Source organism: Solea senegalensis, linkage group LG7 (genome assembly GCF_019176455.1).
Source record: "Solea senegalensis isolate Sse05_10M linkage group LG7, IFAPA_SoseM_1, whole genome shotgun sequence".
NCBI classification, from domain to species: domain Eukaryota; kingdom Metazoa; phylum Chordata; class Actinopteri; order Pleuronectiformes; family Soleidae; genus Solea; species Solea senegalensis.
Genome location: NC_058027.1, coordinates 14,471,370 through 14,484,930, shown reverse-complemented (window position 1 = coordinate 14,484,930; position 13,561 = coordinate 14,471,370). Strand labels below are relative to the sequence as shown.

The 13,561-nt window shown below is 41.3% G+C and overlaps 4 protein-coding genes across 6 annotated transcripts; 1 reads left to right on the top strand and 3 right to left on the bottom strand.

Moving 5' to 3' along the window:
* The first annotated feature begins 760 nt into the window (after nucleotides 1–760).
* LOC122772519 (calcium homeostasis modulator protein 6) lies at nucleotides 761–3,113 on the top strand. Of its 2 annotated transcripts, none has more exons than XM_044030662.1 (2): nucleotides 761–1,698; nucleotides 1,903–3,113. In XM_044030662.1, exons 1-2 carry the CDS (start codon nucleotides 1,240–1,242, stop codon nucleotides 1,909–1,911), a joined length of 468 nt encoding a protein of 155 aa, XP_043886597.1. In that variant the 5' UTR covers nucleotides 761–1,239; the 3' UTR covers nucleotides 1,912–3,113. The 2 variants fall into 2 exon arrangements, with proteins under 2 accessions (XP_043886597.1, XP_043886595.1); XM_044030660.1 differs by having other exon boundaries at nucleotides 1,857–3,113.
* Nucleotides 3,114–4,393: 1,280 nt separating this feature from the next.
* LOC122772518 (UDP-glucuronosyltransferase 2C1-like) lies at nucleotides 4,394–9,471 on the bottom strand. 2 transcript variants are annotated; one of them, XM_044030659.1, is made up of 2 exons: nucleotides 9,414–9,471; nucleotides 4,394–6,497 (listed from the first exon to the last, which is right to left on the bottom strand). In XM_044030659.1, the coding sequence occupies exon 2, from the start codon at nucleotides 6,494–6,496 to the stop codon at nucleotides 4,919–4,921; it is 1,578 nt and encodes a 525-aa protein (XP_043886594.1). In that variant the 5' UTR covers nucleotide 6,497; nucleotides 9,414–9,471; the 3' UTR covers nucleotides 4,394–4,918. The 2 variants fall into 2 exon arrangements, with proteins under 2 accessions (XP_043886594.1, XP_043886593.1); XM_044030658.1 differs by lacking the exon at nucleotides 9,414–9,471 and adding an exon at nucleotides 6,824–6,905.
* On the bottom strand, nucleotides 7,293–9,487 carry LOC122772517 (UDP-glucuronosyltransferase 2C1-like). The gene is made up of 2 exons (XM_044030657.1): nucleotides 9,414–9,487; nucleotides 7,293–9,035 (listed from the first exon to the last, which is right to left on the bottom strand). Exon 2 carries the CDS (start codon nucleotides 9,018–9,020, stop codon nucleotides 7,425–7,427), a length of 1,596 nt encoding a protein of 531 aa, XP_043886592.1. The 5' UTR covers nucleotides 9,021–9,035; nucleotides 9,414–9,487; the 3' UTR covers nucleotides 7,293–7,424.
* Nucleotides 9,488–10,208: 721 nt separating this feature from the next.
* On the bottom strand, nucleotides 10,209–12,680 carry LOC122771988 (UDP-glucuronosyltransferase 2C1-like). Its single transcript, XM_044029594.1, has 2 exons — nucleotides 12,600–12,680; nucleotides 10,209–12,089 (listed from the first exon to the last, which is right to left on the bottom strand). The coding sequence occupies exons 1-2, from the start codon at nucleotides 12,648–12,650 to the stop codon at nucleotides 10,509–10,511; spliced, it is 1,632 nt and encodes a 543-aa protein (XP_043885529.1). The 5' UTR covers nucleotides 12,651–12,680; the 3' UTR covers nucleotides 10,209–10,508.
* Nucleotides 12,681–13,561: the final 881 nt, after the last annotated feature.

Here is a 13,561-nt window from a genome sequence, read left to right as displayed (position 1 = left end):
CGCGCGTGAGCGCAGATGAACACACACACACACGTATGTAATTCTTGTGTGTAAACGCACGCCGTTTATGACGCTCAACGTTATTTCCATGTCATCGGATAATGTTTTTTTTATGACATTACGCACATGTCCATGCTCTGCCACGGGAGGAAACTGTCCCTCACACCGAATGACCTATGATCTCCTTCACTCATCAACAATCTTCTGCAAACCTGCTGTGCATTGGCAGCTGCTTTATTGTGACCAGATGTGTCAGCTGTAAAAAAAAATAAAATAATAATAACCAAACTTGCAAGTGGTTATGTAGGTGGAGTGGGGAAAAGCAGTGCTGCAGTTTTCAGCAGGCACATCCTTTATCCCCCCCCAAGCCTGTTCCCCTGGGCCTAAATACTCCCCTCTTGTCAGGTTTTTTTTTTTTACATGAGGAGATTATGGTGATGCTCTTGAGCTCCACTGAGGTCATTTAAAAATTATGTCATCACGTCAGTGGCCGGAGTGTTCTCAAACTGGATGTGCCACATCCCTTGACAGATCAACATGGCCTCCTGTAAACTGCTCTATCCTTAATCTGTGCAGCTGCATGGGCGACCTCGTGTGGCTGGTTGAGGTAAAGTAAAAATAGGCTGCATGCCTCTCATTTAAAAAAAAAAAAACAACAACCAAAAAACTTTTGAAAACTACTGAAAAAGCAAAACAAAGCCCCTCCCCCCACACACACACACATTTGACCACTTTTGTTATTTATAACCAGTCTATCATCGTGCTCTACTTATGTTTCTCTTTTTTAAATCTGAAAAATGTTTGTTTAGACTGAGTGTGTTTTAGAGCCTGTACTTTTATTCTTCATGGTGCATTTTTATTTTTTTTTCCATTTTCTACACTACATACCTGTGTTTTGTGCTCCACTGTAGCGCAGGGTCAGTCTGTGCTGGACTGCAGAACAAACTTCCCTCCACTTTACTGCCCTCCCTCCACTTTGTCCAAGGGAGACCACATTTGAAACGTAACTCCACCTGAAACCTGGCACGGGCCAATCGGTTGGGGAAATGTCACCACAGACAGCACACCCTCCTTTTTTCAAAACCAATCAGAGTGGAAGTGTGGCGTTTTGCCTGAGGGGAAAACTTACCCCTGAATGTGTTAATTACGCATCACTTAGCTGTTGCCAATGTGTTCACAACAGCGGACCCTCTTCTGGGCTTCTTTCAGCAACTGCTTTCATTTTTCTGCCAATCTAGTATGGATAGTAGACAACAATGGCTCACCAGGCTGAAAAATGAACTTAGTAACAGTCCTCTGGCATCAAATGTGGCTTTTGGCTTTATCCTCATGGGACTAGAAAAGCTGATGGAACTGGAGTTTGAGTGTCCTTGCAACCCTACGTGGAATGGAGTGTTTTCATCAGCGTTCTTCATCATTCCTGCCGTCATGGCTTTCACCCTGATGCTGATCATTCAAGGATGTAGATGTGACACGCGGTGCAGGAAAAGCGTCTCCAGTATTGTTCCTGCGGTCGTGTGGCTGATTCTGTTGTTCCTCGATGGCCAATACTTTGCTTGTGCTATGACAGATTGGGAGGGTAGATTTGTACTAGTGGACAAGGCAGCTCCCCAGAAGTGGTGTGAGCCAATCAGTGAGGGCAACGGGACCCCACAAGAACTAATGCTCCGCTCACAGCAGCTGTTTGTCTTTTCTCAGGTGAGTTGAATATTTTGTGCGTTCCCTAAGATTACGTCAAATGAGTGACATGAGTATACCCGTGATGGGTCAGGCTGAATCTACTCTTGTTGACTGAAAATACACATTTTCTGCTCAGATCTACTTAACAAAGTGTTACTTCATCCTTTGTACCCCAGGTTATTGGCCTAGTCCTCCTCATTTTCATCTGTGTGGGTCTCATAGGGTATGTAGTCAGAGAAGGCTGCCAACAAGAGGTGAACATGCAGGATGACAATGCAGCTGAGCTGAGTGTGCTCAGGATGAGCTCTCTGCAGACCAGGACATCCTGAGAGCAAACACCTCACCCGCCCCGCTGACACGGATGCTTTGCAAATAGCCTGAACAGACTATACTGCAACTTTTCATGACGACTGTCGACGCGTCTGGGAGTATTATTCCTCCATGAAGATAGACACTGGTGATTTTGAATTACGCGGCTCTTTGAGGCTGTGTAAATAACTGAAAACAGTGATTCTTTTCTTGTTAGCAAGATTTGTACTTGCACCGGTCTGATATGTGTCACAGTATATTGTTTTTACCTGTATGTAAAGCAGCGGTTTGTAATGCAGTTAACCACAGAATTTATTCTGTGGTCTTATATCGTAATGTATTTGCAGATTCATGCGTGTAGTCCGAGTTCATCTGGTTTCAAGGCAGACGTCAAGAGGGAGGTCACCTCCTTATCTCGTCACTGCAGAAGCAGCAATTCGACAACTGTGTCCTAAACTAGGTGTTTTTTTTTGTCGCGGAGGAACGTGGAGTCGTTGCGTTACATGCTATGTTCCTTCTCTGGAGTAATTATTTGTAAACAATCTCTCCTGCTTAGTAAAAGAAGAAAGACTATTTCTGACTGACAGACTTTTTATTTCTTTTCTCACCACTATTTCCACCACACCACTCTCATGTCCAGTAATTACAACGCCGTAAATATCCAGTATTCCCTTCCAGCACTTCTAAAAGTGACTGATGCACATACTCGTCGGAAAACAAAACAAAAGCCCTGTATGACTCATATTCCATGGGTTTTATATTTGACTATCTATAAAGCAATTGCAAGGCAGCCAGCAGAGACGCCACTCCAGATACATTATATTCCCAGCCAAGAAATGAGTTGTCTCAATTTTGAGGGGCTGCATCTTTGTTAAGGCCTCATCTGAAGACGTACTGTGTGACCGTGTTGCGGGTTTGTCAGAGATTCCTCCAAATGTGGCAGATAATTGAATCCGCTGTTTCGTTGCTCCAGCCTTCACATTCTATAATGGCCATTAAGAGCGAGTCCTTCAAAGGATGTACCTATGAACTGAGACAGCTGTAATCCAAAAAAAAACAAACTATTTTTTTACAGTCTTTATTTTGAACTAAGATAAGTGGCTGCTGATTCCAGCATCTCATTTAGAGAGACAGACGCACAGACTCATATTGATGTTCTTATCTAATTCACATCAGGGAGAGAATCAGCACCACCTGACCCAAATTACGGGGGTATGTACATTTTCATTTTGCGACCCTGATTTTTTTTTTTTAGCTATATTGAAATAAGTGAAACTGACAGCTAATGTCAGCTTTTTCATTTGGGCAATCTATCAAATCAAACTGTTAGTGTTAGTGTAAACTATAGATTGCCCACATGACAGAGTTCCAACAATGGTATTAAAAGTCCTCATACATTCACAGGTTCAGTCCCCAAGTGATGTTCCTAATGAATTATGTTTGAAAGCTAGAGATATGAAAAACCGTTCTATCGCTGCAACAAGCAAAAAGCAGGATGTAGACATTTGCATCACGATTTTTATTGTTGTATAAGAAACTAATCCTCACAAAGTTGCAGTCAGGAGAATGTCCTAAAGTGTGATTAACTACATTGTGTTACTAAGTAAGTAGCATCTTTCTAGGAAGTAAATGTATACCAATAATATTTGATTTTTATTGTTTTGACATTCACAGCAAACCTTGGTAAAATAAAGTATCCACTTTACTCTTGGTAGGTTTATGCCTTTGCTAAAAACAAACAAGAATGAAGAGTAAAACATGCTTAAGGACTGTGTGAATTCTCAGGTGAACAGTATTTTTGTGTCATAGGTTCATAAGAGACTGCTTCAATGGACTTTTTTTATTTTGTACTACAGGTCTGTCACAGCCAACACTTGCAGCAGTTTAGTCCTGAATTGTATTTCTTGGTATTAACAACATTGCCAAAGCCCCAGTTAATCCCCATTAAGTGTATAAATTGGGGCAAAACCTGTGTGTTCAGCCTGTGGCAGAGCTTATTCAAGAATCTTGTAAGGCCCTGAGGAGAATGCTGTCTTTATCCTCTCCTCTCCCTGCACTTTGAAACAAAGAGGGGCGTCGTCTTCATCTGCAAACATCCACAACTGGGTCTCAACAGACCTTAAACTGGATCAAGGCATGGCTGCCAGTGTTGTGATTTGTGAAGGACCTGACCTCACTCACATATATCACTTCTTGTTTTCTTCGAAACACAATTCTGAACATAATCACTCTACACTTTAAAACCTTGTACAGAAAATGTCTGGTACAAATATGTTAAAGAAAATAGAAATGGTTTTAACCATTTTGCTCACGTTTGAGTGATGTTGTTTTTTAAATTTTTATAATGAAAGCAGTCTAAACAAGACAAATAAAAGCCAATTTCATACCAAAGCCAGAAGATATATTCATGTAAATTAACCATTTTATTTTTTTTCATTCAAAAGAGATTTTTCAACTTCTCATCAATGTGGAAATACATTTCAATTTGCATGATACGTAAAACAAAGAAAGATTGACAAATCCCAAAGTGTCTGGACACAAATTAGGGTTTATGCGAGACACAATTCTAAACACATAAGAACTTATTATGATGTACTATCCTTTGGCTTGAGAAGACATAAAGCAGCAATAATCTATGTATTTTGATGCCACCTCTACACAGGGTTACTTATCTCTGTTCGTACAATGATGAAAGAACCTCCGAACCCCACAAGACACCCAACAATCAATGGTTGACACTAAAGTAAGCCAATAGTAAGAAAAATGTAATCTCCTGTTTAAATTAGTTGTGCATTTGATATATAATCAAACCAAGATTACAACTATATCCACTCATTACAAATGTATTCATCCTATCCCCATCAAATCACAGTGCAAATAGTGCACAAGAATATTTGTGATTTTACTTTTTAGTTGCTATTTAGATCTTTTAATCACTTTTAATTTTTGCTCTCAGACAGAGTTTAAAACACAAACATCGTATTAAGGCAGCAAAGGTGCCGAGAATGAGCAGCACAACTGCAACCAAGAACAACACCACGTCTACAGAGTGGTAGGAATACCAGGGCATTCTGTAGGACTCTGTTCTCAGATGAGCGGCACCTTTGTGTCTCATGACAAACTCTATCCAGAAGATGGCAGTGTCCAGTGGTTGCATTGGCTTATCCCTGTGCAGCCTGGAGAGCCTCTGCATGTTCATCCTGTAGGACGGCTCCTTCAGGACCTCCTGAAGACCCTCAAAAAAGATGTCTCCATTCATGGTAAAAAAATCAACTATCTTTCCAGCTCCTCTAATTTCAATTCTTAATAAATTATCACGCTGATCAAAGATTAATGGTAGACCCAGTATTGGAACCCCGTGGTACATTGCCTCTTGAATTCCATTTGTTCCTCCATGAGCCACAAACAGTTTAATCTTCGGGTGTCCCAGGAGGTCATTCTGTGGCATCCAGTCCACTAGTAAAGTGTTGTTGCCCAGAGTGGCTGGTCTGTCACCTTTAAGCCTCCAGATGACTTTCTGAGGTAATTTAGCAAAAGCTGCAGCGATCTCATCAGCTAAGTCATGAGGAATCTCTCCAATCAAAGTCCCCAGAGACATGATGATGACTCCATGTTCACCAGAACTCTGTACAAAATCCTCCAGGTGTCCAGGGAGTGGTTTTGCAGGTTTACACTGGAACCCACCCATATAGATAACGTTAGGCATGGTGGGACGAGGGAACTCAAACACAAAGTCCACCCTCATCAGCCACAGGTCTGCTGCTTGAAACAGGGACTTGTAGTCCACATCTGGGCCTAAATATTGTTTGATTATGCCGTCATAACGTGGTGCGATATATTGCTGAATACAATATTCATTTATGCCAAAAACAATGACGTTGGTAAGTCTCTCAAGAAAGCTCATTTTATCTGAAAACTCAGTCCCTGTCATTGGAATATAAGAAACAGGAGACGGTGCAATTGCAAAATGACCTTCCCCATGAGTTGTCCACCTGACATTAAACACGAGCGGTAACCTCAGGTAGTGGGCGAGAATGAGACCAGTTGGGGCTGTAGGATCTGCCAGGACAAGGTCATATTTGGCATCTTGTAGTGCCTGTACTACATCTTTGTTTTCAAAAATACCCTCAATCATTTTGGACATTTTGTCATGCATCTCCATACCTTTCTGCCATTGCTCTTTTTCCAGTTCTAAACGTGTCCATACAGATTTCCCTTCTCTTTGGATTTCCAGTAACTGGGTCACGAATTTGGTCATAAACTCTTCATCGAATCCAGATTCAGTATCAAGTGTAACTGACGTATAGAACGGGGAGGTTTCCTTGATGTACCAGCTGTCAGATGTTCTCACAACAGACACCTGGTGACCCCTTGAGTGTAGTTCCTCTATTATGACTTTCATGTTCACCCAGTGGCTCCCGTCCATTGGAAACACAAGTACTTTACCACCATGAACTGTTGCCGAACAGGTCAAGCAGAGAATGCTCCAGAACCAGGGCCAATTCATTCTAAAAAAGAGGATGTTTTAATTAATTAAATCACATTGAATGCAAGAAGTTGCCCTGCGATGCACTGGCGACCTAAAGCAGTAGAAGATGAATGAATGCAATGTTTTAAATGCATATCTTTTAAGTCAAATTGGTTATTTACCATATCTAGTCTATCTTTATCTACTATCCACTTTCAATCATTTTTAGAAGCACTTGCCAGAATCAAAACCATTCAAAATTGTAGAAAGCATATTTAGAAATACACTTCTGGAAACAGACAGAAGCTATGAAACTAACATTGTTGTTAATTATATTGACAAAAGATTCAAATATGATAATGTTACCTTGCTCGTGTTGGCAGCTAGAGCAGTTTTAACCGTCTTTCTCTTTGTCCTGAGTGCAAAACATGTACTAGTCTCACCAAGGTTCACTCTGGGAGGACTTTGGAACTATATTTATATGTTCATAAATGCACAGGTGATAAGAAAGTCAACTGCTTTACATATTTAAAGGCACAGCAACATAAAAGTAAAAGAGTAAAATAGTGACATAATAAAATAGTAAAAAGGTCAAATCTAGATAGAAGTATCTTGGATTGACTATTCTCATCCTAATGTGAAGGCCAAAGAGAAGAGGTGACGAGAGAAGAGGCTTTTTAACCTGGTACAGTGATGTAACTGCAGTTTTATGTCAATTTGAAAGTTCAGTCTTCTTGAAAAACCTATATGTCTTGATGGTGTTTTCACCTACTTTTGTGGCACATGTTTGTCCATGTGTTAACTCTGTTTCATACAAATTCAAGATGCCAGTCAAACCTATCAGTTTCTTTTTATTTTACATTTTCCAAACATATTTTACACACAATATTTACAGTCAACTAAAAGAACAGACCAAAAGTTAAACCCTGCACCCTCACTATTAACGTGGTGACCAATTTAATGAATCTTAGTCACCTTTAATTTTCCTCTTCACACATAATCTGAAGCAGAACCATACCAACCCAGAAAATAATAACAATATAACTAATGCAACTGTTACCAAAAATAATATGACATCTACAGAGCGGTAGGAATACCAGGGCATTCTGTAGGACTCTGTTCTCAGATGAGCGGCACCTTTGTGTCTCATAACAAACTCTATCCAGAAGATGGCAGTGTCCAGTGGTTTCATTGGTTGATCCCTGTGCAGACTGGAGAGCCTCTGCATGTTCGTCCTGTAGGACGGCTCATTCAGGACTTCCTGTATGGCAGTCTGAAATGTCTCCCTATCTAATTCAGAAATATCTATAACCATTGCAACACCCCTTGCTTTCAGTCTGGAGAGGTTATCAGCCTGATCTAACACAATGGGAACGCCCACAATTGGAACACCATGATATATAGCTTCATAAATTCCATTAGTTCCTCCGTGACTAACAAATAGTTTCATCTTTGGGTGTCCCAGGAGGTCATTCTGTGGCATCCAGTCCACTAGTAAAGTGTTGTTGCCCAGAGTGGCTGGTCTGTCACCTTTATGCCTCCAGATGACTTTCTGAGGTAATTTAGCAAAAGCTGCAGCGATCTCATCATCTAAGTCATGGGGAAGATCTCCAATCAACGTCCCCAGAGACATGATGATGACTCCATGTTCACCAGAACTTTGCACAAAATCCTCCAGGTGCTGAGGCAGAGGTTTTGCAGGTCTGCACTGGAACCCACCCATATAGACAACATTAGGCATGGTGGGACGGGGGAACTCAAACACAAAGTCCACCCTCATCAGCCACAGGTCTGCCGCTTGAAACAGGGAGAAGTAGTCTACATCTGGGCCAAAGTAGCGTTTGGACACTGCAGAATAATGCGGTGCAGAAATCTGTCTGTACAGGTGCATCCTGGTGATGTAAAACAACATGTTTCTGACCCGCTCAAAGAAAGTCATTTCATCAGTTAACTCTGAAGGTGGAAGAGGGACATAGGAAAGTGGAGAAGGCGCAATAGCAAAGTGAGCCTCACCGTGAACAGTCCATCGAGCGTTAAACACTAACGGCAGGCCAAGATAGTGAGCTAGCATCACTCCTCCTCCATTGGCGGGGTCTGTCAAAACCACATCATACTTGGCATCTTGAAAGGACTTAATTAATTCCTTATTTTCAAACATGTACATGACCACTTCACACACTTGCTTGTGGAATTCATAGAATCTTTCTTTCAAGTTCATGGCTAAAGCCAATTGGGCCCACATAGAGCCCTTGTTTCGTTTAATTTTGATAACTTCCGAAACGAGAAGGCGATAGAAGTCCTCGTTAAAGCCGGCAGCAATATCCAGCGTGACCGTATTGTAACTCGGAGATGTTTCGCTGATGTACCAGCTGTCTGTGACCCGAATAACAGTCACCGCGTGTCCCCTTGAGTGCAGCTCCTCAACCAGAACCTTCATGTTCACCCAGTGGCTGCCGTCATGTGGGAACACCAGAACGTTCCCGCCACGCGCAGCAGGAATAATCGCAGCCAGAAGAGACAGGGACAGGGAAATCAGGGACGAAATCATGTTCAATGATTTCATGTCTGAAACGAGAATCTAAAAAACAGACTGCAGTTACACAAATGTTGTGTTCTCCATTTGCCTGCACACATGCCTTTTACCCTCACGTGAACTTAGGCTTAGTGAACTCAGCTAAGATCTGCATGCATTCTGTGTTACACCACTATTCTCTCTGGGGAAAAAGGTGTTTATACAGCCATGTTCAATCTGCATAAAGCAACGTTCAAGAGCTTCCCTCTAGGAAAACCACAACCGCACTGTGTGCATAAAAGCCTAAAGACTTCTTTTCTTGCCAATCAAATGTGCAGTCCTTCAACAAAGAGTGAGATATAAATCACATCTTCATTCCTCTAGAAAGTATAATCTTACAAAACAGATAAGACCTTTACTGTCAACAAATCAACATCAACTTACTCTTTCCTCTGAATCCAGAAGCAGAGTTGGTATATGCCTGAACTTGTGCTGAAAACGTTCTGCCACTTCTGTCACTTCATTTAACCCAAACAAAACAATGTAGGGCAAGACTTGCAGTCGAACTGGTGACACTAAAAAACACTTCCTGGTTCCTTTGCTCCACCCTCATGGCAGTTACATAAGATCCTTGTCTCCATACCAAGGGCACATGATCCCCGTGGTGTGGCAGAGCTGCAGCGTCACAGCAACAAGTTTTCTTCTTGTTTTTTGTTCAGGGTTTTTCAGCTGTTGGCTTCCATCACGTCACATAACTGCCTTTTATGACATTTGAGCAAGTTGTGTGGGTGTTGTGTATAGTGGCAATAAATGTACGGGGGTTTGCTTTCACTCAGTCAGTGCACAATGTTTTATGTAATGTTATGTGTCACAGCTACTCATAAGAAAGTATGTTTTTTGTTTTGTTTTTTACGTTGGAGGTTTTATGTGTTTTAACAAATAGCTAACAAATTCAACAGCAATTTCTTTAGAAAAGGGGACGGGATATACATTCAAACGCACACGCAGAGGTTTGTAAAGATGTTCTGCAAGGACGCTGCATTGATATCAAATTATTTGGACAGCCTAAACAAAGCCTCATCAAGAACCTAGGGTTTTGATCTTCATTAAGACTACAGGTCAGTATTTTTGAAAAATGGGTGTTACGCAAACCCCTGAGACTAATGAAGTGAAATTGCATTCAGTATTCTATTTACACTGTCTGGGTAATTAACACAACACTCATTTAATTCAATTCAATTTGATTTTATTTGTATAGCACCTAATCACAATCACATTATCTCAAGGCACTGTACATAGACAACATCATCGAGAGCAGAGAAACCCAACAAATCACACAATGAGCAAGCACTATAGGCATCAGTGGAGAGAAAAAAACACTCCCTTTTAACAGGAACAAATCTGTGACAGAACCACAGACTCAAAGGTGAAAGGGAAAACCAGTTACACATGTTACTTAACTATGTATATTCAAGAATATAACATGAAACAAAAACCTTGACAACCTTTTTTTCATGTCTATCTGTTTTTAATTTCTTGTTACTCTTTTTTCACTTTGGGTTTACGCACTGCAGTATACAAACACCTCATCAAGATGAAAACAGTGAAAAGCACAAGTAGGACAGCTCCAGATAGGAACAAAAACACATCCACAGAGTGGTAGGAATACCATGGTAGTCTGTAGGACTGCGCTCTGAGGTGAGGTGCACCTTTGTGTCTCATGACAAACTCTATCCAGAAGATGGCAGTATCCATCGGTTTCATTGGCTTATCCCTGTGCAGCCTGGAGAGCCTCTGCATGTTCGTCCTGTAGGACGGATCCTTCAGGACTTCCTCAATTGCTTCTAGGAAACTATCTTTGTTCATTGTGGCTAATGTAAGAGTCTTAGCTGCACCTCTGTCTCTCAGACGGAGCAGGTTGTCATACTGGTCAAAAAACACAGGCAGTCCCACAACTGGGACTCCATGATACAAAGCTTCTTGGACTCCGTTCGTTCCTCCATGAGCCACAAATAGTTTAATCTTTGGGTGTCCCAGGAGGTCATTCTGTGGCATCCAGTCCACTAGCAGAGTGTTGTTGCCCAGAGTGGCTGGTCGTGTACCTTTATGCTTCCAGATGACTTTCTGTGGTAATTTAGCAAAAGCTGAAGCGATCTCACTTGTCATGTCAGGAGGAAGTTCACTCACAAAAGTCCCCAGAGACATGATGATGAAGCCATGCTCTCCAGAACTCTGCACAAACTCCTCCAGATGTTCAGGGAGTGGTTTCGCAGGTTTACATTGAAACCCCCCCATGTACACAACATTAGGCAGAGTTGGGCGCGGATAATCAAAAATAAAGTCAGTTCTCATCAGCCAGATGTCTGCATTTAGTATTAGCTGGTGTAAGCTATTACCAGGCCCAAGATATTTGTCAACTGTCTCCTGATATGCTAGCTCACTCACCAAATAGGTTTGTGATTGGGTTACGAGATGTATCAGCATGTTTTTAACTCTTTGAAGAAAGTTCATTTTATCAGTGTTGCCAGATCCTACAGTAGGAACATACGATAGCGGTGAGGGAGCGATTGCAAACTGAGCGTCTACAGCAAGCAGCCAGCGGACATTATAAACCAAAGGAAGGTTTAAGTATTTAGCTAAAATGGCTCCACTTGCCCAGGCTGGGTCAGTGAGCATAAGGTCAAATTTGCTGTCCTTTATGGTTCTTATCAGACCTTGGTCATCGATCATTGCTGATACAAATCCACTCGTTATTCTGTGAATGTCAATGAATGTGCCAATCATTCCTATATTGACGGAGAGAAAGTTAAACCAGGGAAGCGTCCCTTTTTCATATTCAAGTACTACGGCCAGAAAATCTGTGATGACCTCCTGATTTATGCTCTTCTCCACTTGGACATTGATGGTATTGTAATAAGAAGAATTACCCTTGACATACCAGCTTTTGCTCAATCGCAGAACAGTTAAATTGTGGCCTCTCGCATGCAAAGCTTGAAGCATGATTTCCATGTTTATCCAGTGGCTGCCTTCTATGGGAAAGACCAGGATGTTTCCAGCTTGACAGACTCCGGGCACGAGGGTGAGCAGGAGCAAGGCACTGCAGCAACAGATCAGCCGCACCTTAAACAACGAGAATGTAAAATTAGGTAACGAGGTTAAAAACACTTCATCACGACGTGAATAAACGCTGATCTAACCTCTGTTTTACATCAAGCCAAGGTTTTAAATCTGTATGAAGAATTTACATCATCAATCAACACTTGTTCAGGTTCAGATTTGCACAAACAATGCAATATAACAATAATAACATTATGTATTAGCAGGCAGACAGTGGCCATGATTTTAAGACATAACCCTACACTTTAGTGCACAGTTTGTGGTTGTGGCTTATGAGGCACTCATATTAGTTGTCAACGCATTTGTATTCATTACTGATGTATGCTCAACCACTATTATCCTGTGAGAGTCGATCCCACCTGCCTGCCTTCCAGCGCATGCTGCACTGATTCCTTATAACACACCACAAACAAGAAAGACAACATTTATGAACTACCACAATGGCCCACTTTAGTTGATTCCAGGCTAGAGAATAGGCCGCTTCTATAGTCAAGCATTGTTAAGCACACTTACCATAGTGAGACATCTAGAGTTCGTCCACACAGGAAATAAAACATGCTTCATAAAGCTCTATGTAACCCACAGAGGAGGAGTTTAAGCACGGGTCACTACGCACTTTAACCAAGAGACCTTTGGACCCATAAGGGTCGTTTTCACAAAACCGAGTTAGCAGATCAGATTTCACAGGTATGTAGGCTCAATTAGCTTGGTTTCACAAAAGCAGTGGTGCACAAGTTGCCATGGAGATTTATTCTGTGCCGTTATCCTGCTCCAGACCGGGCTAACAGGTTTAATCCTTGTGGATTTTTCTGTACAGTTGCCAGTCACAAGCTCCAATTCAAACTAATGTTTTTTGTTTTTGTTAAGCTGCATTAAAACAGAAATGATTACAAGACACATTGGAGAAAAGTCCACATTATTTTAGAATTATGACTATCTGTTCTGCAGCATCTATTCTTCAACATCTAACAATTGTAAAGTTTAAATATATATTATATATAATTAAAAACAGATCAAGCCCCTTAACTCATTTGTCAGTTTGTTGACTTATTGTCGGTCTGCTGTGCGTTTATTGTCCTTGTCGTGCACTCAAACTTGGCCAATAAAGCTGATTCTGATTATTCAGGGAAAAATAAAAACCCTGATAATGTTAAATTGTAGGGTAGTTATGAAAAAGCACTCCTGCTGTGTCCGGTCATATTTGCTCTATATCAACATTAAATGATAAGAGGTGAAGCATCATGCACATGATCATAAAGTGACGCAGCTCAGCTTTATTTGCTCGATTTTTCATATTAAATAATGCGGTGCAGAAATTTGTCTGTACAGGTGCATCCTGGTGATGTAAAACAACATGTTTCTGACCCGCTCAAAGAAAGTCATTTCATCAGTTAACTCTGAAGGTGGAAGAGGGACATAGGAAAGTGGAGAAGGCGCAATAGCAAAGTGAGCCTCACCGTGAACAGTCCATCGAG